The sequence below is a fragment of the Taudactylus pleione genome, unplaced genomic scaffold (assembly GCF_031769625.1).
Source record: "Taudactylus pleione unplaced genomic scaffold, aTauple2 ptg000954l, whole genome shotgun sequence".
Taxonomy (NCBI): domain Eukaryota; kingdom Metazoa; phylum Chordata; class Amphibia; order Anura; family Myobatrachidae; genus Taudactylus; species Taudactylus pleione.
The window spans coordinates 747,242-772,885 of NW_028285355.1; the positions used below are offsets into that span (position 1 = coordinate 747,242).

Genomic DNA, 25,644 nt, shown 5'->3' on the forward strand with positions numbered 1-25,644 from the left:
TCTCTTGTATTAGGACATTACAGTGCGTGCTTGGCGCTTTAATAATGCATGCCTCCATAGCTCTCAATAATCTTCGGAGCATCTCTTACACCCAGCTTTGTGTTACCATCTAGCACACCGAGCTGGCAGGGGAATTATCCTTGTTTTTTTAAACCCCATTTCTTGCCATCTCTGACAGTTAAATATTTCATAACCTTTGGACTCCTAGAGCCTCGGGGACCTGACTGCAGAACCTTCCTGGGCACACGTGATGAGATCGTTATCTTGCTTGGAGGAACATCAGCTTATACAGTGTATTTTTGCCTTGCTAAAATGCTACTATTTACCAAGAGCAGTTTGGAGGATTCCTTATGTCTTCTCGGGTTACATGTACTCGGAGCTGAATGCGTATAAACACCACTGTGCTGCCATATACATGTGTTTATAATTATGTAAATACGTGCTCTTTCTTCCAACATATTAACTGCAACATAATGCGATTTACTTTGAATGCCACATACAATACCTCAATAACTAGAACGGTGTTATAATCTACTGTAGACAGCAGATATTACTAGCAGGTCAATAAGGACGAGGGGGAGGGAGACCAAGATGCTGTGGTCAGGCCTTCAGTGCTAACTACATCACCCAGGCCTGACCACCCCCCCACATCCTTGGCCACGCCCCACCCGGTACAGGGGATGACTAGCCCTCATGGCAGCCCTGCATTCATATAGATGGGCGATTATTAAAAGACCAAATAGAGCAACCATCAAAAATTATTCAGATTGGATCTGACTTGATCAGGTCTGGTATGAAGCCAGGTCTAATGTTCATCCTTAACTGTATTGTCTAGGTCATTAGTCCTCAACCTCAACCCTCAGGGTTTCCTAACAGGCCATGTTTTCAGGATTTCGGTCTTGAAAGCAGGCGAGAAGGGATGAGGTCAATATCCCGACAGTCGGGATGTTGACGCCGGAATTCCGACATTCCGGCATCTTGACCACCGGCATCCCGATGGTAAGTTCTGGAGTTAGGGGGAGGGTTAGGCACTAGGGGGGAGGGTTAGGTTTAGAGTGTGGGGGAGGTTAGGTTTAGGCACTGGGGGAGGGGGAGGAGAATTAGATTTAGGCAGTGGGGAGGAAGGGTTAGGGGTAGGGAGAGGGGGAGGATACTGACCGCCAGGTGTCGGTATCCTAACCCAATCAGGATGCTGGCATCGAGGTATCGACCGCCAGGATCCCGAGTGCCACCCACCCCGGTGAGCTAATTACTGAACTAGCAAAATAAATTAACTCATCTGTACATGACTAACGATATCCAGAAAACATGACCTGTTGACGGTACTTGAGGACTGGAGCTGAGAGGGGGGGACTGTGACACCACACAACACTGAAAAAGGTTTTCATGTCATTATTTTTGGGTGTGTAAATCTCTCTATTTTCTATCATTCGTATGCCCATGACATCTTGATTTCCCTGCAGGGTATTCCTTCAGGTACAGCTAAAGATTTCTAATAGCAAGAATTTTACAGTCTTATTAAATGAAGTTTAAAAAATGGGGAGTAGGTCAGTGTAAGTTGAAAATATCTAAATTGATCAAGTAATTAAAAAAAAAAATTGATGTTAATCACCAATCAGGCCAAGATGCAGCATCTATTCTAGGAGACTTAAAAAGTTTGAGCAAAACAGCTTCAGGATCTGAAGCCTGAGCTGACTTTCTGCATGAGATTAATCACTTTGCCTTAAACTAGATCCTTCATAGGCCAATTTATCTGTATTATAATGAGCATAACAAATGACAACTTGTTTTCATCCTCAGCTCTTTAAAGCACAGCGTGTCTCCGGCTGCAACTAATTTGCAATCTGATACAAGCAAAATCCCCTTATGTTAAATCGGATTCAGCTTGGCAAAGTGCCGCGTCACATCACTGCCCTGGTACCGGAGTTCGAACCTGCGCTGGGACAGGACCGTACCTGTGAAATGTCCATGACGGAGTCGCAGCTCAGGGGCCTGGCCGAGGTCAAGTCGTTGGAGCCCAGCAAGGTAGAAATGATGCCATTTTGGTCAATCCGGCGGATCATGGTGCCATCGACAAAGTAAATGAGGCCAAATTTGTCCACGGTGATGCCTGTGGGGGGAAGAGATTAACTTAACCAGACTGGACTTGTCTGTCATATTGCGAAATGTGTTTTACATTGTGTGATGACACTTCAATACATCTGTGTATACATAAAGCACCGTCCTGTGGTGTTACTGAATGTTTCTAAAAGTATCTGTCAGTGATACATAAGTTAACGATTCTCTTTGATCAGCTGAAGTGTCGCTTGCGCTGCTAATTATTCTTGTATGATTGCTTCTCTTTTCTTTTTTTTATACCAGTCACCTTCAACACTTAATTATAAGTCGGATTTTCCGGTAAACGGACCTTACGGCGCCAGACAAGTTAGCTTAGATGTCCCACAGAACACAACAGGGCGCTGTTTGATCAATGGTGATCAGACGATCCGATTCAACTTGGAAGAAGAAATGACTTCCAAACACCGGTGATTACCTCACCCAGAGCTGTGATTCCAATCAAGCACTGAGGCCGTGGTGTGAATAAAGGCGTAGCTGTATGTTCTATGCCCTGTGACAACCTCCAATCATCAGAAAAAAGGAGGAAATTGCAGGTGCACACTCTAAGCACTAAGGGGGCTATTTACTAAGCTGTGTTAGGCGATAAAGTGAACGGTGATAAGGTACCAGCCAAACAGCTCCTAACTGTCATTTTTTCAAACACAGCCTGTGAGATGGCAGTTAGGAGCTGATTGGCTGGTACCTTATCACCGTTCACTTTAGCTCCTAACACAGCTTAGTAAATAGACCCCTGTGTATTCTAATGATCAAAATATTTATAATAAACTCCAACAATTAACAAGTTTTTGTTGTAATGCTGGGCATACACTACCAGATAAAATGCCTGTCAGACCGACAGACATTTTATCTGGCAGCCTGCCAGCCGCAGAAGTCGCCGGCATACACTGTGAGAGAAATCTCACAGTGTATAACCCAACATCCGCGCTCCGCCCCCGGGGGCGGAGACATTTCCCTGTTCCTTCTGTAGGAAGGAACACAGGAAATGTCTGTCTGTCGGCTGCGCTGGGTATACACTGCCCGATGCCGCCGACAGTTTACCCGCTAAATATCGCATCGGACGGGCATGCTGGACAATCCAGTATGCCCGACCGAGCAATATTTAACCCTCGGTCGCCCCCCCACACGCTACAATTATCACGACGATCCGCCGATATCGGGCGGATCGTCCCGATAATTGTAGCGTGTATGGCCAGCATAAGTAAGGTTCTTAGTACATGTTTACCCACCTCTCACGTCATGGTGAACCTCATCAGGTGGGTTCCTAACATCCCTAACACATTAAATACATTTATCTAGGACTTACCTTCAATAGAGCCCATTTTAATGTGTGGGAATCGGAATGATTTCCCGCCATACCCCTGGCCGGCAATTCAAATCCCGACAGCGGCAGCCCGACAAGGATGAAAATCCCGATCGTCCCTAGGTAAGTATTCACTAACCTATCCTACCCCCTAACCCTCCCTTAGGAGTGCCTAACCCTCTCCTCCCCCCCCCCAGTGCCTAAACCTAATCCCCCCTCTAAGTGCCTAAACCTAACCCCCCCCTTCCCCGCCGCGTAAACCTGAATCCCCCAGGGGGTGCCTAACCCTAACCCTTCCTCCCCCTAGCCTAGCCCTAACCTCCTGGGGGGTGTCTAACCCTAAGTCCCCCCTGGGAACCCTAAACCAAACCCTCTCCCACCACCGCGGCTGTCCGCACTCGGCATCACTTCGATTGGGATGCCGGGTGCCGGTCTCCCGGCGTCGGTAAAATGACAGGTGTCTAGATTTAGACGCCTGTCATTTAACCCTCGCCGGGATTAAGCAGTCAGGAAGCCGGCTGTCGAGATTAGGTCCGCCGGCTCCCGACTGCATACCAAATGTGTGTACTGCAGTGTAAGGACCCATACTAATTAAAATCACCTGGGGCGGGTAGGAGGAGTGCAAGCCCAGAAGGGGTCTCACCTTCAAATGTACCTTAAATACACACATACACAGGAAAAAGAGGGGGGCTGGGCTGCACATCCTAATCTTAAACATAATATGAGGTGCTACCATGCTGAGACCTATAGTTCTACTGCAGAACTACAGGTCTCAGGCATGGTAGCACCTCATATTATGTTTTAGTTTAGGATGTGCAGCCCAGCCCCCCTCTTTTTAACCTCAAATAATCCACAGACACATTTTAGCAGAGGGTTGCATGCTGGTGTTTTTTTTCTCTCTTCTCACGTTTCCACTGAGGACTTGAAAAATAATTCCATCACATTTCAAACAACACATAAGACACGTTCACCGCGCAATTACCAATGTAAAAACCAGAATCTCTGCTAATATAAGTAATCTATAGGAAGCCCGTAGTACGAACGTTAACGATAGCAGCGTGAAATGTTTTAGTTCCAAAGACATATGGTATGCTGTCGGGAAGCAGGCGGACCTAATCCCGACAGCCGGCTTCCCGACTGCTTTATCCCGGCGAGGGTTAAATGACAGCCGTGTAAATCTGGACGCCTGTCATTTTACTGATGCCGGGAGACCGGCGCCCACCGGGAGGGGGGGGGGAGGGTTAGGTTTAGGGTTCACAGGGGGGACTTAGGGTTCGGCACCCCCCCGGATGTTAGGGTTAGGCTAGGGGGAGGGAGGGTTAGGGTTAGGCACCCCCAGGGGGCACTTAGTGTTAGGCGGTGGGGAAGGGGGGTTAGATTTAGGCACTTAGAGGGGGGATTAGGGTTAGGCACTGGGGGGAAGGTTAGGGTTAGGCACCCCTAGAGAGGATTAGGGTTACGGGAGGGAATTAGGTTAGTCTATACTTACCTTAGGGACGATCAGGATTTTCACCCATGTCAGGCAGCCACGGTCGGGATTCCAACCTCCGGACTTGTTTCTTCCGGTAAATCATACCGATTCCGGCCATACATGTGGAGCTTCGGTTCTACCCTCTAAACAGACCGTTTGTGGGCAATTTTGGCACACGTCAGGGGGCAGATAAAATCATGCATATCGCAGAGGCCCCATGCAGTCCAATAAATTCATACAGATATCATTATGTATAGGACAAACCAGATCTGCAGTCCCGCCCAATCCAATCTGATCATGTCTTGTTTGGGAACATCTGACTATTTTGCAGGAATTACATTCCCAATAGAAGTTGAAATGTATCAAAGATTTGGCAGCGTGCAGTTAGCAACTTCTGAAAGCAGTACAAGTCATTCTTCACTGCGACATGAATACTATTCATTTTACATGGTTAGTGCTGTATGTGCTTAAAACATTCATGTACTCCCTGCTACGGGATAAAAAGAGTCTCTAGTTGATGCTAATGCAACCTGCGGAACTACAAGTATCATCAAGCCCCACCGGCCTCAGTGTCAGGTTGCATAAATCTGTTCCTAGAGACCAGGGCAGCCCTAAGGACCATTAACTATTCTGTACGTTATTTATTTGGGATTATTCTAAGAATATAAATTGCATAGAGCGAATAGATAAACTGAATGTTTAATCTTCCGTTGCCTCCATTTATCAATCTATAAAACAGACTTTTTGTTATACGTGACATTTATTTTTGGGAAGGATTTTACGTCTTCTGCTATAAAAAAAAAATAAAAATGTGTATTAACATATTTACCACTAATGTGCGCCTTTGCCTAGCGGTATTAGAAGACACATTCCGGCAGCATATGGCCTGTAAATCATTAGCTAATTAGCGATCTGAATGGACAAGGGTCAATATAGCCCATTAATTGCCCGGTGACACCAGGTGAGTGGCCCTAGTGACACAGAACTGAGTAAGGGTAATATCACAGAACCTTACAGCCCCGGGTACGCTCAGCGGTTCATTGCAATGACAAAGATTTGTGGAGAACTTTTCCTGAAAGGGATTCCCATTGGAAATAAAAATTCAAAACGTGTAATTCTACATATGGTGGAGACGTTTAACTGCGGACAAGGATTACAATTAAATTCTGAAACCGTAGCAGAGGTTCATATGGCATGATTTAAAAGTCACTTGTGGTTTGCGTTTGATTGAAGGCAGCCTTGGCGCTCAGTTTTTCCCCGAAGAAGGAACGGTTTATGGTGCGTTAAGTATATCTTTTTGCATGTTAATCTGGGCCTCCTAGCATTTTGTAGAATAGGGGAAGAAAGAGACTAAAACTCGTTAACTAAAGCCTACTGACTCAAACCCACAACTTATACTGTATATTGGGGGGGGGGGGCACTTTCTTTCTCTTATAAACCTGCACCTTCTAGTGACTCAGAGTTCCTGTTTTACAAATCATTTCCCCGCTCTACTGAATATTAGTCTGCAAGCGGCTGTAGATTTCTGCAGAGCATTTCACTATTCAAATGATGCCTTGGGAGAGTTATATATGTCTCAGAACGTATCTTAATCATTGTGCCTTATTAAAATAGGATGTTGGATCTTTCATTATTATGCAGGAATAGCCATTGCTGCCCATGAGATGGCTAAGTTCACGCTGGCACTTAAAAAGATGAATATAGAAGCAAATACAAAGCTGTGAGATATAGGAAATGTGACCTATATTTGGTTATGTCGTCTGTTCATAGATCTGTGTAATATATGGCTGTATGTAGACACATCCAGTGCCAGCGGTACCACTTGGCAAATGCCTAGGGTGCCAGGATATAGGGGTGCCTAAACTATTGAATGAAAGATATTATGCATCTTTATTTACTCCATGGTGCCACCACTTGGAGGACACACACGAAGGGGCAGCAGCTGGCAGCTTCTTAAGGTGCCCATCCACTAGCAGACATGAAAACGACTGCACGATTATGACATGGTAATCGTGCAGTCCTTTGTCAGTCTGTGATGAGCCTGCACCGAACGAGCAGCCGTTCAGTGCAGGCTCATCAATCATCTGCAAACATGCTCAACCTGACGTTGTCGTCAGGTTGACCAGCATGTTTGGACGATGATAGATGTCTAAACCACCAGCGGGCACGCGCATCTCTGGTCGTTTTAGACATTTTTGCAAACGACTGTTATCGTTCAATCGCTCAACTTAATCCTCTAGTGGATGGGCACCTTTACCTGTGAAGCTGACGTTTGTTGGTCTTCCATGTTGGTAATCCGCTGGGAGAGACGTGTCGGAAATATGATGTCAGTGTCCAGCACTAAACCACCAGGAGGTCCAGAGGGGAACACAGTTTTGCGGAGAGTAACGCACTTGTGTACTTGGAGTGGTGGATTACCAGCATCACCCAACAATCCGTGTGCTACCGCGGTCACACGTTGCATGGCTGGGACTTTATCTTGGCCATTTTGATGAGTTTAAAATACTTTCAGGCAAAGCTAAATCGACGGAAGTGGCCTCCCAATGGGGATTGTGGCAGTCGCCATGGTCAGATGGACATAAAAAATAGCAATGAGATGCACAGAATATCCCACCAGCTAGAGAGTTAGAACCAATACATAATACAAAATGTGTAATGTATGAACATATTAATTTTCAGTAATGTAACACGTTCATGTAGCAAGGAAAATATCATACAACTCAAAAGTCCCATTTACCCACTGTCTCCGCCATGTCGGGGTGTCTCTTACATCCTATTTATTTGCCTGAAAGCCTCATCACCAGAACCACAAAATTCCTAACAGATGGGACAACCATATGGCCATATTTGTTCTACCATGGTTATAATCTTTACCGCTACTCCATCTGCTCCAAATTTGTTTTTACCTCTAGGATTGTTGAGCGAAGCCTCAGAAGCTTTCCCACCATCCCCACACCGCGTATCATCAAAGGGAAGACACTGGTCTCCAGTCCCTGCCACTATTTCAGAATTTTTCAAAACATCCTTCACAACCGTCGTTGACTTGATCTTGTAGACACGTCGGCTGTTAGTGTCCGAGAGGAGGATGGCGCCGGTAACTGGGTCTGTGGCCAAGTAGTATTTGTGGGCCGGACTGTGGCTGGAATGAATGAAAGGAAAAAATAAGGAGGAGTGTCGAATTACAGCTCTGAAACATCAAAGCAAGACACAAGGGTCAACATATGCTGAAGAAGACAACAAGGCAAATACAAAAATATGCACAAACAACTGTAAGAAGTAACTACAACGTACAATAGAATACATCTGGAGAGGTGGAAGAAACTTCACATACAAGTCCACAAGAGAATTGACCCGACACCATATTGAACAACACATTTTATTGCACTGCAGACTTAACGTCTAAAGCTCGGTGAGGTTGATAAATCCCACAACACTGCTCAACTTCCTAAAACACGCCGGCAAATCTAGGATTGGAGGTTGCAGTTCAGCAAAGGTTGAAACCACAGAAGTTCGGTGTCCAGGGAACACTTAAATCCTACTTTTCTTTTTTTGTTAGTGGGAAGAAAACTTTTGAGGACCTTTCTATTGCCATGTAAAGTTACTGGGGAAAACAAAAGTTATTCTCGTCGAAAGATGCCGGTGTAAAAGCCTCTAATTTGGATAAAAAGCAATTTACCTCCTGCACAGAGGAGGAGGATGAGACTACCGTGTGGCTTTCTCAGCAACATCACGGAGAAGATAAAGGATAATACGTTTTAGGCAGAGAAAGCAGAGAGACCACTGCAATTTATAATCTGTTTCAAGCTGTTACAATTAGAGGTTTTTATTCTTATTTTTTTAATGAAGGTGGAATAGAAGCTGCGTTTGATCTACGGAATATAAAAAGGGAACTAAACACTTCCAAAAAGAGGCAAACATGAGTCCTAGGTGTCTGCGGTAACACGTTCAGCTGGCTATTATTGTTGATGGAGCTAGAGATGTTCAGCAAGACTGAACGGTGTTTACATCGGAGGCTTCGGGAGATGTAGGAGTAGGTGAGGAGGAGATGTGATCCGGCTCATTTAGAAAGCACATTTTAAACATGCTTTGCGCTTCATTAGGGGACAAATTGATACCATTTTGTACACTGGAGTCATTTCCCGTTTGCATAGCAATTAACCCTGTTAAGGCTGCCTAACTCCAGTCCATAGGAAACAAAGACATGCAGAGCCGGAGCAGAAAATAATCTGCAAGTTCCAGCATAACCGGATTTACGTAATAGGCGGAACAGAGGAAATCAGCATCTCCATATTCCAAGTATTCTGTTTTGTTTCTAAATCAAACAAAACAGTTTGAACATTTCAGTGGAATAAAAATCCCTGCCACTATGGTGCAATCCCCTCACAAGTAGGCAAAGGCCTAATATTATTTATTTTATTCATTCAATGTATGAATTGTTAGAATATACAACAAGAGAACATATTCCCTATCCTTTCACACTGTTAGACCGATACACAGTAAGTATGCAGCCAGTAAGTCGATATTCATAATGTCAACACTTATGATGCTGACATGGTTAAAATGTTGACTTAATAAATGTCGACATACTGATGTGTCCTCATACACTAGTCGCGCCTAACAGCCCTTCTCAGCATTGCAAGTCCCGTGCGCCAGGTGTCACCCGCAAATGCCTCTTAATGATAATGCGAATCGGACTCACCAGGAGACTGTGCTGATTAATTTCATATACAACACTTGTATATCTGTGTGCGACTGAGTCTCCGAATCTGTACACAAAGCGCCACAATGCAGCGGCCACGGCTTTTTTCACGCCAAGTTCTGTTGTGCTTCCTTCACAGACTCAGTTGCACACTGATATACAAGTGTCATATATCGTACCATAAGTGCAGTCTCCTGATGCATCCCAGTTGCATCGCATTGCGACTATAACACATTTTTGAGCAAAGACGCTCGGAGCAAAGAAGAGTCGCGCGGGGCATGGCGGCTCACTCGTGGCCGGCATCTCGCACCACATGGCATATTGAGGCTAGGTGTATGAGGACACATCTGTATACAGGAATGCTGACATTGTGAAAATGTCGACATGTGCATTAGGGTTAGGGATAGATAACATACATTGTCAACATTTTAACATATTTTAATGTCGACATGTTATACCACCGACGACACAGTGTGCTGATCCAGTAAGGATGAAGATGCAGCCCATCTACTCATTAGGAAGCAGAGACATCTGGCACACAGACAGGGCTACCTGGCACACAGACAGGGCTACCTGGCACACAGACAGGGATATCTGGCACACAGACAGGGCTACCTGGCACACAGACAGGGCTATCTGGCACACAGACAGGGATATCTGGCACACAGACAGGGATACCTGGCACACAGACAGGGATACCTGGCACACACAGGGCTACCTGGCACACAGACAGGGCTACCTGGCACACAGACAGGGCTACCTGGCACACAGACAGGGATATCTGGCACACAGACAGGGCTACCTGGCACACAGACAGGGCTATCTGGCACACAGACAGGGATACCTGGCACACAGACAGGGCTACCTGGCACACAGACAGGGCTACCTGGCACACAGACAGGGATACCTGGCACACAGACAGGGCTACCTGGCACACAGACTGGGTTACCTGGCACACAGACAGGAATATCTGGCACACAGACAGGAATATCTGGCACACAGAACCACCTGTGCTACATGGGCTGCCTGTGGGGAAACTAATATTTGTACAGGTATGTATGAAGAGCTCAGAGCTGGATTTGATTGACAAAGCAATGGAATCCTCCTACAGTATTCCCCAGTCAGATCCCCAACTCATTTAAATGAAAGAGTATGACCTCCATGACATGACCACACCGTCAGCCTGTACTGTATTTGGGGCAGATTGGCTGTAAAATATCTCTCGTACCTCTCTGTGTGTCAGTCACATGTCAGTGAGCATGTCACCCTTGAGATACTGCTCTCTGCTATCATTAGGGCTTTAGCAGGCGATCCCTGTGATTAGAGCTTTAGCAGGCGATCCCTGTGATTAGAGCTTTAGCAGGCGATCCCTGTGATTAGAGCTTTAGAAGGCGAGCCCTGTGATTAGGGCTTTAGCAGGGGATCCCTGTGGTTAGGGCTTTAGCAGGCTGTCCCTGTGATTAGGGCTTTAGCAGGGGATCCCTGTGATTAGGGCTTTAGCAGGCTGTCCTTGTGATTAGAGCTTTAGCAGGCTGTCCCTGTGATTAGGGCTTTAGCAGGCTGTCCCTGTGATTAGAGCTTTAGCAGGCGATCCCTGTGATTAGGACTTTAGCAGGCGATCCCTGTGATTAGGACTTTAGCAGGGGATCCCTGTGATTAGGACTTTGGCAGGCGATCCCTGTGATTAGAGCTTTGGCAGGCGATCCCTGTGATTAGGACTTTGGCAGGCGATCCCTGTGATTAGGGCTTTAGCAGGCTGTCCCTGTGATTAGGGCTTTAGCAGGCTGTCCCTGTGATTAGAGCTTTAGAAGGCTGTCCCTGTGATTAGGGCTTTAGAAGGCTATCCCTGTGATTAGGGCTTTAGCAGGCGATCCCTGTGATTAGGGCTTTAGCAGGCGATCCCTGTGATTAGAGCTTTGGCAGGCGATCCCTGTGATTAGGGCTTTAGCAGGCTGTCCCTGTGATTAGGGCTTTAGCAGGCTGTCCCTGTGATTAGAGCTTTAGAAGGCTGTCCCTGTGATTAGGGCTTTAGAAGGCTATCCCTGTGATTAGGGCTTTAGCAGGCGATCCCTGTGATTAGGGCTTTAGCAGGCTGTCCCTGTGATTAGAGCTTTAGCAGGCTGTCCCTGTGATTAGGGCTTTAGCAGGCTATACCTGTGATTAGGGCTTTAGCAGGGGATCCCTGTGATTAGGACTTTAGCAGGCGATCCCTGTGATTAGGGCTTTAGCAGGCGATCCCTGTGATTAGGGCTTTAGCAGGCTGTCCCTGTGATTAGGGCTTTAGCAGGGGATCCCTGTGATTAGGGCTTTAGCAGGCTGTCCCTGTGATTAGAGCTTTAGCAGGCTGTCCCTGTGATTAGGGCTTTAGCAGGCTGTCCCTGTGATTAGAGCTTTAGCAGGCTGTCCCTGTGATTAGGACTTTAGCAGGCGATCCCTGTGATTAGGGCTTTAGCAGGCTGTCCCTGTGATTAGGGCTTTAGCAGGGGATCCCTGTGATTAGGACTTTGGCAGGCGATCCCTGTGATTAGAGCTTTAGCAGGCGATCCCTGTGATTAGGGCTTTAGCAGGCTGTCCCTGTGATTAGGGCTTTAGCTGGGGATCCCTGTGATTAGGACTTTGGCAGGCGATCCCTGTGATTAGGGCTTTAGCAGGCGATCCCTGTGATTAGGGCTTTAGCAGGCTGTCCCTGTGATTAGAGCTTTAGCAGGCTGTCCCTGTGATTAGGGCTTTAGCAGGCTATACCTGTGATTAGGGCTTTAGCAGGGGATCCCTGTGATTAGGACTTTAGCAGGCGATCCCTGTGATTAGGGCTTTAGCAGGCGATCCCTGTGATTAGGGCTTTAGCAGGCGATCCCTGTGATTAGGGCTTTAGCAGGCTGTCCCTGTGATTAGGGCTTTAGCAGGCTGTCCCTGTGATTAGAGCTTTAGAAGGCTGTCCCTGTGATTAGGGCTTTAGAAGGCGATCCCTGTCCCTGTGATTAGGGCTTTAGCAGGCTGTCCCTGTGATTAGGACTTTAGCAGGCTGTCCCTGTGATTAGGACTTTAGAAGGCGATTCCTGTCCCTGTGATTAGGGCTTTAGCAGGCTGTCCCTGTGATTAGGGCTTTAGCAGGCTGTCCCTGTGATTAGGGCTTTAGAAGGCGATTCCTGTCCCTGTGATTAGGGCTTTAGCAGGCTGTCCCTGTGATTAGGGCTTTAGCAGGCGATCCCTGTGATTAGGGCTTTAGCAGGCGATCCCTGTGATTAGGGCTTTAGCAGGCGATCCCTGTGATTAGGGCTTTAGCAGGCGATCCCTGTGATTAGGGCTTTAGCAGGCGATCCCTGTGATTAGGACTTTAGCAGGCGATCCCTGTGATTAGGACTTTAGCAGGCGATCCCTGTGATTAGGGCTTTAGCAGGGGATCCCTGTGATTAGGGCTTTAGCAAGCGATCCCTGTGATTAGGGCTTTAGAAGGCTGTCCCTGTGATTAGGGCTTTAGCAGGCGATCCCTGTGATTAGGGCTTTAGCAGGCTGTCCCTGTGATTAGAGCTTTAGCAGGCTGTCCTTGTGATTAGGGCTTTAGCAGGCTTTACCTGTGATTAGGGCTTTAGCAGGGGATCCCTGTGATTAGGGCTTTAGCTGGGGATCCCTGTGATTAGGACTTTGGCAGGCGATCCCTGTGATTAGAGCTTTAGCAGGCGATCCCTGTGATTAGGGCTTTAGCAGGCGATCCCTGTGATTAGGGCTTTAGCAGGCGATCCCTGTGATTAGGGCTTTAGCAGGCGATCCCTGTGATTAGGGCTTTAGCAGGCTGTCCCTGTGATTAGGGCTTTAGCAGGCTGTCCCTGTGATTAGGGCTTTAGCAGGCTGTCCCTGTGATTAGGGCTTTAGCAGGCTATACCTGTGATTAGGGCTTTAGCAGGGGATCCCTGTGATTAGGACTTTAGCAGGCGATCCCTGTGATTAGGGCTTTAGCAGGCGATCCCTGTGATTAGGGCTTTAGCAGGCGATCCCTGTGATTAGGGCTTTAGCAGGCTGTCCCTGTGATTAGGGCTTTAGCAGGCTGTCCCTGTGATTAGAGCTTTAGAAGGCTGTCCCTGTGATTAGGGCTTTAGAAGGCAATCCCTGTCCCTGTGATTAGGGCTTTAGCAGGCTGTCCCTGTGATTAGGACTTTAGCAGGCTGTCCCTGTGATTAGGGCTTTAGAAGGCGATTCCTGTCCCTGTGATTAGGGCTTTAGCAGGCTGTCCCTGTGATTAGGGCTTTAGCAGGCTGTCCCTGTGATTAGGGCTTTAGAAGGCGATTCCTGTCCCTGTGATTAGGGCTTTAGCAGGCTGTCCCTGTGATTAGGGCTTTAGCAGGCGATCCCTGTGATTAGGGCTTTAGCAGGCGATCCCTGTGATTAGGGCTTTAGCAGGCGATCCCTGTGATTAGGGCTTTAGCAGGCGATCCCTGTGATTAGGGCTTTAGCAGGCGATCCCTGTGATTAGGACTTTAGCAGGCGATCCCTGTGATTAGGGCTTTAGAAGGGGATCCCTGTGATTAGGGCTTTAGCAAGCGATCCCTGTGATTAGGGCTTTAGAAGGCTGTCCCTGTGATTAGGACTTTAGCAGGCTGTCCCTGTGATTAGGGCTTTAGCAAGCGATCCCTGTGATTAGGGCTTTAGAAGGCTGTCCCTGTGATTAGGGCTTTAGCAGGCGATCCCTGTGATTAGGACTTTAGCAGGCTGTCCCTGTGATTAGGGCTTTAGCAAGCGATCCCTGTGATTAGGGCTTTAGAAGGCTGTCCCTGTGATTAGGGTTTTAGCAGGCGATCCCTGTGATTAGGGCTTTAGCAGGCGATCCCTGTGATTAGGGCTTTAGCAGGCGATCCCTGTGATTAGGGCTTTAGCAAGCGATCCCTGTGATTAGGGCTTTAGCAAGCGATCCCTGTGATTAGGGCTTTAGCAGGCAATCCCTGTGATTAGGGCTTTAGCAAGCGATCCCTGTGATTAGGACTTTAGCAAGCGATCCCTGTGATTAGGACTTTAGCAGGCGATCCCTGTGATTAGGACTTTAGCAGGCGATCCCTGTTATTCCTGAATGAATGCTGCACAGCTCTGTATACATTAAGGCTTTGGCCTGAGTTCTTTGAATAGACATCTTGAGTGTATGTCATCCCTTCTACAGACACTTCTCACTTTAATAGTACAAAAGAAAAACCTGGCCAAGGGACATGTGATTAAGGTGTCTGTTAGCCATCCTGACATTCTGGAAAACAATGGGCCTGATTCAGACGCACTCGCGAGCGGCTGTCCGCTCGCAAGTGGGTCGATGGTCTGCACTGAGCATGCGCACGACGGAGGGAGCTCCGTCGTGCGCATGCGCCAGACACGACGAGCGAAGGACTTTCCTTCGCTCGTTGAGTCCGATCAAAGGGGGCGTGCTGTCAATGTTGATTGACAGCACGCCCCCTTTGGTGGGCGTGCCGGGGGCGTGCCTCCCTGACGGGGGCGTTCCCACGGGAACGCCTCCCGTCAGAAGCCGGCCCACTGACATCACTAGTGATGTCAGTGGGAGTGATTTTGGCTCTGATAGAGCCAAAATCACTCCGGAGCTTGCGGTTGAAAAACTCAACCGCAGGCTCCGGCTCGCAATTTCGATGGTCGCGATGGTCACGACCATCGCGGCCATCAAAATGCACGCTCGTATAGCCTGTGGGTGGTGACCCACAGCTATACGAGCGTCCAGGACGACGCTCCATGAAAATGGAGCCCGGCCCTCATTCAGAGCGTGCGCTCTGCTCAGAGCGTACGGCTCTGAATGAGGGCCAATATTCCATCTGCCTGTAATTGAACAGATACTTTATATTCTATTACACTTTATTTTTTGTGGGGTTTAGTGGATTGTACTGTACAGGATGTTGCAAAGCCCCTTTACATTCCTTCCATGATGTTTTTCAAACTGAAAGTCCAACACAACTTCCATTGTCACTGTACAGTACACCTCCCATTGCCACTGTACAGTACACCGCCATTTGCCACTGTACAGTACACCGCCCATTGCCACTGTACAGTACACCGCCCATTGTCACCTCCTATTGCCACTATACAGTACACCTCCCATTGCCACTGTACAGTATTGTACAGTACACCTCCCATTGTTATCGTACAGCACATATCCCATTGCCATCATACAGTACACTTCCCATTGCTATCGTATAGCACATCTCCCATTGCCATCATACAGTACACCTCCCATTGCCACTGTACAGTACACCTCCCATTGCCAGTGTACAGTACACCTCCCATTGACATTGTACAGTACATCTCCCATTGCCATTGTACAGGTCTCATTGTAAATTACACCTTCCATTGTCATTGTATATTACACTTCCCATTGTCACTGTACAGTACACCTCCCATTGTCATTGTACAGTACACCTCCCATTGTCATTGTACAGTACACCTCCCATTGTCATTGTACAGTACACCTCCCATTGTCATTGTACAGTACACCTCCCATTGTAATCGTTCAGTAAGGTAGGGGTTCCCATTTAACACACTGTGCTGGCAGCTGATGTCATACAGGAACCAACATGTGTTACTGACATTAGGAAGAGGTGGGGTTTAATATTAGCATTTGTTTGGGAGAATATATTTGGATGCACACACATAGTTACATATATAAACACATATATGTAAATGCTATGTTAATCTTGTACTCAACAGTCGATGAGATTGCCTTTGAATAAACATTTAGTGATGGAAGCTGTTGTGAGAACCCCTCTATCTGGTCCAGTGATACCTCACTAATCAAGATTGGTGGATTTTGTAGAAATATGCTGCTCTATCGAGCGGGAAGTAATATATCTATCAGTCATTATTCCTTACATAAACGGCAGAGGAGCTAATTAGCCATGAAAGACACATAGTTAGAACGGGTTTTATATCTCAGCTCATTGCTGTTTCAGAGAAGTGGGGAAAACAAGAAATAACTCCGTAATCCATCATGTCCTGGAGTATGCATCAAGAGGAGCCGGGCAATTAGCCAACAATGCTTAGTCTTAAAGAGAAGGTTTCAGCCATGAGGAGGGCTGGGTGACATATTCCTCCGATCCATCGTCACCATATGTGGCAGCACACGTTAGCGAGGAAGCAAGGCATGCCAAGGTGACTAGATCACAATGCCTAGCAATGATTAACGGTGTCATGTATAATCTCGCCAGTTTAGACATTGCAATTCTCATTTAGAGGAACATTCCTGGCAATAGCGTAGTGTATATTGAGTAGTTACATTCTTATTACTGCAGAACAAAAACAGAGGTACTCCCATGTCTAGCAGAGATGCTTGAGGATTATGACTGTTGCATACCCCGTAGGCTGAAAGGACTTTAATATGCAAATTAACTTCCTTACTGGGAGATTGTAGTTCCTTGCACATTTAAATCCAGAACTCAGACTCATCCATTGTAGCAGAGCAGAGCATTCCTTAAGGCCGCTGCCCGAGAAAACGCTGTCATTCTGCAAGATTCGGGGGCAGTATTAAAGCCTTTTAAATGGAGATTGCACTTCTCATAACCTCCCCTTTAAACAGACTGTAACAAATAATCACCTATTGCTGCTGTATAATCCTCTTCCAGCAACAAGAGGCAGCGTGACCTGTCCACTAAGATATATACTGCGCAGGATTCCCGCATTCCACATTAAAACGCACTCCTGTATGCTATGGCGGGAGGGACACTTTATTGAAAAACAAGCGCCATGGGCAATTCTGATTAACCAGATTCCTTATTTTAGGTGGGGATCATTAAACCAAGCTGCCATCGGGGATGAATGAAATTCAGAGGTTTCCCCTATTTTGGGATGATACATTGGCTTACAAGGGGCGCTTACTGTCCTAAGCATCACACAGAGTTCTTCCTGAAACGCAAAGGTTTATAGCTAAAAGCAAATTATAACAATGTACAGTATTTAAAGTTCCTCATTCACAAAATACTATTTCTCCCAAACCTAAATGACTATGCTTGACGTAACAAACATCCCCATTTATACACAAAAGGAGACAGCCGTCTTGCCGCCTGAACCCATGATCAGGAGACCAAAGCCTATATAATCGCCATTACATGTTTTATGAATTTATAGCCTAAACATTGGTCCAGTGCACAAAATGGCTGCCTCTGCCAATGCATAATGAGTACAATGGGGGCAGATGTATTAAGCTCTGGAAAGTGAAAGTGATAAACTCCCAGCCACTCAGCTCCTAAATGTCATGTTACAGGCTGTGTTTGAAAAAATGACAGTTAGTCATTTATCACTTTCCAGAGCTTAATACATAAGCCCCAATGCTCCCTGTGGACTTGTGTGACTCCTGTATTGCGCAATTATTAAGTCACCAGCAAAGTATGAGCTTCAGGGAATACAGAGAAACAGAGAGATCTTACCTATGTCTGAAATCTTTATTTCTGATAGAAGAAAAGAAAGAGAGAGAGAGAGAGAGAGAGAGAGAGAGAGAGAGAGAGAACGAGGGATTAGTAAGAGTTCAGGAAATACAGGGGTTAAGGAAACAACAAGAGTGACATTAATGCGTTCTACTGTACAGTATGTATATTAGGAATTGGACGGGGTTAGTCCGTGTAACGTGCTGTGTTACATCATGTCAGTTTTTGGCTGGATCTATAATACGAGTAGGGGTGACTGGATGGCATTGCTTAAATAGAAAATAAGGTTGGGACTGAACGTCAGAGCTGCAACCAGAGGGCAGCATGTAAGTGCTATGAATACATGAGCTATATGTCCATGTTGCAAGTAACCCAGCTTTGGCCAGAACAACAGATCAGCCATGTTACCTCTATGTTGGGACATTTTGGAATGAAAAAGTTAAGTCACTTAGGGCAGAGGTTCTCAAACATGGTCCTCATAACAGTCCAGGTTTTAAGGATATCCATGTTGACCACAGGTGACTTAATTAGTACCTCTGGATAACTCTAAAACCTGAACTGTTGGGGTGCCTTGAGGACCGCGTTTGGGAATCTCTGGCTTAGGGGCTGATTCTGAGTTCGATGCTTCTGCGCCCGATTTTCCGTTTGGCCTAACCAACTTTCACCCATATATTCTGAAAATCTGTGTGTCTGCGACGGGAAGCCTATACCGCCCACCATTCTTATGTCCGTAGCCATCGTAAATAGTATCTGGAGTTATGCCAGCCTTTGTGCAAAGCATTCATCTGAAACAGGCACACAATTTCTGTCCGTGTGCTAAGAGCGAGCACGTAAGCCGGCATTCACACCCACGTCACCCCCACAAGGCGCAATGGTTCCGTGCGTTCTAAAGGTCGCCACCCAGAAGTGCCCATTTTACAGATCGTGTGCTCCCTCGACAAATGGATCAGTCCACATGCACTAGCGAACTCTGCCCTTGTGCGCATACCTGATCTGGTGCATGCGCGGCCACAGACTTCTTGCTTTGGCGCATGCGGTATGCATATATACCCAAGCTCTGTTCGCATTACTATTTGCGTCTGACTCTTAGGGCGGTATCCAATTAGTTTTGCACCCGCAGAAAAGTTTCGCCTGCCCGACTTTTTGCCGACATCGCATGTTTTGGACGAGGAAATTTATCATGCGCATCCCCGCTATTCGCCGTATTCAATTCCAAAACACGCGAAAACGGCAAGCGGCGAATTCAGAACAGGCAGTAAGGGCTGTCAGAATTGGGGAAATCAGCCTGAACCCCCCAAAAAGATGCAGTAACATTAGAGATCAATGTATATGTGACCGAATAGCCCTAATAAAAGTGTTTGGGGTCTTTGTACATGTGGTGAACAATGGCATTAAGCAGTATTTTTTGGTGAAAATAAGTAGTCCTGGCAAACTTGGGGTCCTTGAAAATGGGGTGCTAGCATCTTTTTATGTCTCTAAAGTGAACTTTAAAAAAATGTGAAAAACCACCCTCATACATGCACCTGCAATCCCAAAAACACCTGACCCCTCTCTACAGCACCCCAAAAAGTCTATTTAGCTAGTTTTTATGCCTGTCCCCCCACTTTTTTGCCACCCCAAAATTAAAGTACTTTTTTGGGGTGTTCTCATGATTTTTTTTTTTCTGATTTTTTGACACAGTTGTCCTTTGGGGGCTGTCCTAAGGGTTCCGAGTGGTTTCCCCTCCATTGCACCCCAAAATAAACATTTTGCCCTTCTTTTCTCCTGTTATTCTAAGGTGAATCTTTTTTGCCTATTACATTGCAAGACTTTCCGGAAAAACCGGCTGGAATTGAATTTGGAGATAAGTTCCGACCAAGCGAAAAGCCGCGATCGGCGATACTTTTCCAATGAAAACAGCTTTTTGCTTCTATTTGAATTTGTCCCTTAACCTAAAAACATCTACCCTGGAAGATTGTGTACACAATACGCTGTTCAGCGTAACATATCAAGCGAATATCTGGAAGGCTCGTCTTCGTTTCTCTTCTTTGCTATAAATACCTTAACTCCAAGATGTTGGTGACATTGCCGGAGGGGAAGATCCTTCGGATGTAGTTGAAATCGCCGACGTAAAGGCTTCCATCTGGCCCACACGTCAGAGCCACTGGCGCCAGGAGCTTGTTACCATCTGCAAGGCCATTGCAGCTCGGGCAGGAGATGCTCCTGCGCCGCCCGTTACCCATGGTGCTGCCGATCACAGCTGGCTGCTGGGAAATGAATTGGTTCTCACCGTTTCCTTTGTGCAGGATACCTGCAAAATTCAAATCAACAGTGGAACAATGCAGCAGTGTGATAAGAGGAGGGGGCAATGGGTCATGAGTGACAGCGGCAAGCAATTGGCTGCCCAATCACATCACATACAAGTGAAACCAAGAACATCAGTCGCCACCTCTCACCTCCCACCCTTTGAAAATGTTGCAGTGGATACAACAACAAGCATTAGGTCTAGTACTAGACTCAAAAAATAAATAAAAAAGTTGGTAACAAAGTCGACTTCTATAAAATAAGGTAATAACCCATAGGAAGCTGCTGTGCATGTGAAAATATCTTCCCCACAATTACGACGAACTTAAGTATTTTTGATAATCTGATAAGCTATAAGCTGAGAAAAATTACAGTATTCAAATAAAAAAAATATATATATATTATATATATATATATATATATATATATATATATATATATATATATATTAGGGATGTGCAGGCTCGGATAGGTTCGAGTTTGCACGTGGAGTTCGGATTTTTCCCTCCAAAAAAACGGAACTCAACGAGGCAAAACGTCATCTTACATGGACGAACATCATCATTCCTGGACAAAAGACCAGGAATGATGATGTTCGTCCATGTAAGATGACGTTTTGCCTCGTTCTGAGTTCCGTTTTTTTGGAGGGAAAAATCCGAACTCCACGTGCAAACTCGAACCTATCCGAGCCTGCACATCCCTAATATATATATATATATATATATATATATATATATATATATATATATATATATACACACACACACACACACACACACACACACACACCTCCCTATATATGTAATGGCTACTTGTTCTTTCCGTCCTAATCTCACAATATACAGTACCAATAACCAGCTTCCGCCGCCCTTGGTAGGAAATAATGTCCTTTCACTCACCGGTCTGTATGTTGAGGGCGTGGTGTTTATCTAGAGACCATCCGCCCAGCTTGGAAGCTTCAATTTCATAACCCTGCAAAATGGCCGTCCTCTTTTCCCACAGGATAAGATCTGGGCAGGATTCATATTCATATCCAACAGAGACTGGAATGGAGAGCGGAAAATTACCTCAATGCCCAGGTAACAGCGGCCCAGGATGGCAATTACAGGGAATGGGGCATCATATACTGGCAGGAGCCAATCCGGTTTCAGCCTTCTCCTCACGATTACCATTCCAAGTAACAATGGTCAAACAATCTAAACGTCTGCAGGAAATTAATTCCCAAACCTTTACACCCAGAGACTGAAACGGGACAAGACGCTACTTATTATACTACAAGTGAGTGCATATACAGATGTGCCATCATACATTGTCGCTCTAGTCGCAGCAAATAGCTCCTCCCAGTGCATCAGGTCGCGGGCAACTCTGTCGCGCCGAGTGTTTTTCTCGCTCAAAATGTGCGGCTTAGTTTGCATAAATAAAAGAACTCGGAGCGACAAAACTACTTTGCTAGATTGCACTGATCAATTTTACGTGCGACATTTGTGCTGTACATCGGTGTGCGCCTGAGCCTGTGTAATAAGTGCTACAATGCAGAGGCCGCGCCTTTTTCCTGCTGTTCTTCATCTGCGACTCTGTACGTGTATAAAACTAATTCCTGTGCGGTTAAAGTCGCAGCCCCGCGTCTCTTGTACATTGTGAGCGAAGTTTTTATTCGTCTGTGATGCGAATAAAACACAATTTAAAAGAAACGTACGCTACGCCTCTTGGAGCAGCTCAGTCACGTTGGGTGTTTCGCACTGTATGGAGAATGGAGACTAGGGGTGAATTTACTAAAGGTCGATTTGCAGTTCGATTTGAGGAGTGATTTAACTCTTCTCAAATTGAATGAAAATCGCACCTCAAATCACTCAAAATGCCAAATCGACCTTTAGTAAATTTACCCCCAGGTGTATGAGGATGCATGGTGTTACTGTATTATAAAACTATATATGCTGGTAGATTCTTATCCTGTGTGTGCTGTTCTAAGTAAATCTGAGGAATAGGAAGTAACATGCCATAATACGGACTTTATATCTATGTCTTTATATCTATGTCTTGTTGTTACACTGATGCCAGGGTTTAAATATTAACACGTGTTTTTTTATCTTTTTGAGGTTGTCTTTTTACGACAGTTATTGCTCTTCAGGCATTTTCTTCAAACTCCTTTTATTTATCACGTTCTTGTACTTATTTAAAACAACAAGTTAAAATGTAAAAATTAGCTGCATCTGTGTTCTGTAAAAACCGCCGTCAGAGACAGAGATTTCCGGCGGATCAATCGGTAATTATTTAACAAGTGCGGACGCGGTGTTCGCGTCCTCAAAAATAAGAGCAGGGTGATACTATGGGGCACTCTCCGGAGTGTGTGACTGACTATGTATGTGAGAGGCGGATAAATAAGCGCATAGGCACAGAGAGGAATGTGCACATGTTCAGGGTTTCGAAAATCCCTCTCAAACGAACACACAGGAAAAACAAGTTCCATACTTGATACAACTTTTTGAAACTTTTTTGATCCAAGATTTGGAGGATGAGGTGTCCTTTGTGTTTTTATGTAAGTCATGCAGGTACTTACCGAAGGCTTCAGACAGTCCGTAGACCTTTTGACTGTAGACGTCAGTCTTGTCCCAAATGAAGAAGTAGGAGAGGTCTGGAGAGGCGGCAAACCATTTCCTGAAGAGGCGGCCCTCGACGGCGACCATGAGGTGGACTTTCATGAGGTTGAATGGAATGGTGAGGTGAGTCAGGCTGATCCTCAGCACAGACTTGTACCCAGCGTTTCGAGTGCTCAAGTAGCTCAGTTTGATTTTGCTTCCAGGGATTTTAATCTCTTCTTGCAGAGCCTAAAATAATAATAATAAGCATGATTTAAAAATGAATCCAAAAACAAATGACTGAGACAACAATAATCAAGCGTAGAAAACACAAGATTATACTAGTTGATTAGCTGCATTCTCATGAACATTTTTGCAGACCTCACAATGGCTGCCTCCGCTGTGTGGTGAAAACAGGGACAAGTAAGAGAACAATGGGAGATCAGACCTCAGCATTCCTAACACCCAAGGACGGGCAGGGTCAGCAAGGTAATGAAAAGGGGTAGCGTGGCCAGAGGGGCTAAGAGAGATACAGGCTTCCTCATTAAGACTAAGGTCCATTTATGACTAAGGTCCATTAATGAATAAAGGGTTATTCACTTGGACAAGAACCTCCTCACAATTTCATGCTCTTCACATATAGAGCATAGGGAACCCCCTTTCCCCATGGTACCTCCATGCCCTGATCGGATCTCAGTGATGAAGGACTGAGGTCTATAGCTCTTTGGAAGAGTGATGAATGGAGAGTAATACACTTGTTTCACCTGAAAGCCAGCTCTCTTGAGTAATGGGGGAATGTGTGTGAGGGGGGTATGTGCATGCTACATGTGAGGGGGGCATGTGCATGCTATATGTAAGGGGGGGGCATGTGCATGCTAAATATGAGGGTCATGTGCTTGCTATGTGAGGGGAGGGGCATGTGCTTGCTATATGTGAGGGGAGGGGCATGTGCATGCTATAAGTAAGGGGGGTGTGTGTTTGCTAAATATGAGGGGGGAGGGCATGCTACATGTGAGGAGAGGGGCATGTGCTTGCTATATGCGAAGTGAGGGGCATGCTGTATGTAAGGAGGTATGTGTATCCTATATGTGAGGAGAGGGGTATGTGCTTACTAAATGTAAGTGAAGGGGCATGTGCTTGCTATATGTGAGGCGAGGGGCTCATGTATGCTATAAATGAGGGGAGAGATGTGTATGCTATGTGTGAGGGGAGGGGCATGTACTTGCTATATGTGAGGGGAGGAGCATGCAATATGTGAGGGGCATGCTATATGTGAGGGGAGGGGCAATTGCTTGCTATATGGGAGGGACATGCTGTATGTGAAGGGAGGGACATGCTGTATGTGAAGGGAGGGGCATGTTCTTGCTATATGTGAAGGGAGGGGCATGCTATATGTTAGGGGAGGGGCATGTGCTTGCTATATGTGAGGGGAGGGGCTCATGTATGCTATAAGTGAGGGGAGATATGGCATGTGTGAGGGGCATGTTTAATTAAAAGATAAAACACCTTTAACATAGATGTAAATGATTATTCAATTTACATAATTAAAATGTTATAGGGGCTATTTGTAAAGCACAAGGATCAAGGTCATTTATTAACGTGCTAATGCCAGTGAAACCATTGGTCAAAGATCTCTGTGGGGACAGTGATATGACCTAATTTATCGAGCTTTGAACTTTACCATCTCTGCGTATACTGGGAAATTCGCCATACCGAGCGTAGTCGTTTCCTGCCCGGCTAGCCAGGAAGTGCAATAAGCTAGGGGAGAAGGACTACACTATGGAGAAAATACTTTGCTGGGACAGGCAAGGACGCAAAACATATTTAAATCTCTGTTAAACCAGCTAAAATATCCTATAGCAATTGCTATTCATCAGGAAAAAACCCACATAAACAAAATAAAAAAAAAACATTCTTTGACATTTCGCTGTGGCGTTGTTGATTATTGCCGGCACAGCTGTCCAAATGAGAAACTTCTACGTTTAATGTTGTGAAGACGTTGTTTATTTGCCAGCACCTTTTGTGTACTGGGCGATGATGATTAGGCCTTTCCGTATTCTGTGTACCAATATTTGGAACGCCGTCAACACTAACGGCTCCTTATATAGCTCAATTTTCCACTCTCCACTGATTAACAACTTCAGGGCTTAGTGGGCTGAAGTGCCCAGTAAGAGCGCGGCGAGCAGACGGCACGAATGTACGCACCACCACACAAAGCCACCAGTCGGGAAATGTTACCGGAGAGGAGAACCATATAATTTGTCCCTCATAGATTTGCCTGCAAGTGTATTTTTTTTTGCCATGAGTGAACAATTACTTCAAACATAAATGTTAACTCGTTTGAGCTCACAGTAGAGGTCCTGACGGAACTCTTCCAGGAGGAGGAAAAGATAAACATGTTTCCCTCCACCGAGGATTTAATTTGCATTTATTTTTCCGCCGCCTGTTTGCTTTCCTTTCACAACGCTCTTCAGAGTTTGCAAGTAGCTCTACGTGACTTTCGTTTGCTTCGCGGGGCAGACTAATCCGCAGCAAATGAAGCTGCGCGAGGCGAATGTACAGATGTGTCCTCATGCACCTAGCCTCAATACGCCGTGCAGCGGGAGACACCTGGCGTGCGGGAGAGAACCGCCAGGTCCCGTGCGACGCGGCTTGTGCCGAGTGTCTTCTGTGCATTTTTTTGTGCCTGAAAATGCCTCTTAGTCACAATCACGAAATAAACGGCTTCACAAGACTGCGCCGATTAATTTGATATGTGAAATTTGTATATCTGTGTAAGTCAGAATACAAAGCGCAACGAA

The 25,644-nt window shown here is 45.9% G+C and overlaps 1 protein-coding gene across 1 annotated transcript in view; it reads right to left on the reverse strand.

The window, feature by feature from the left end:
- The window catches only part of TENM4 (teneurin transmembrane protein 4), a 677,831-nt gene that overhangs the window by 29,551 nt on the left and 622,636 nt on the right, over window positions 1–25,644 (reverse strand). The window contains 6 exon segments of the mRNA XM_088459938.1: window positions 1,956–2,110; window positions 7,796–8,028; window positions 17,988–18,008; window positions 20,025–20,274; window positions 21,167–21,310; window positions 22,825–23,092. Coding sequence (XP_088316064.1) covers window positions 1,956–2,110; window positions 7,796–8,028; window positions 17,988–18,008; window positions 20,025–20,274; window positions 21,167–21,310; window positions 22,825–23,092 — 1,071 coding nt within the window.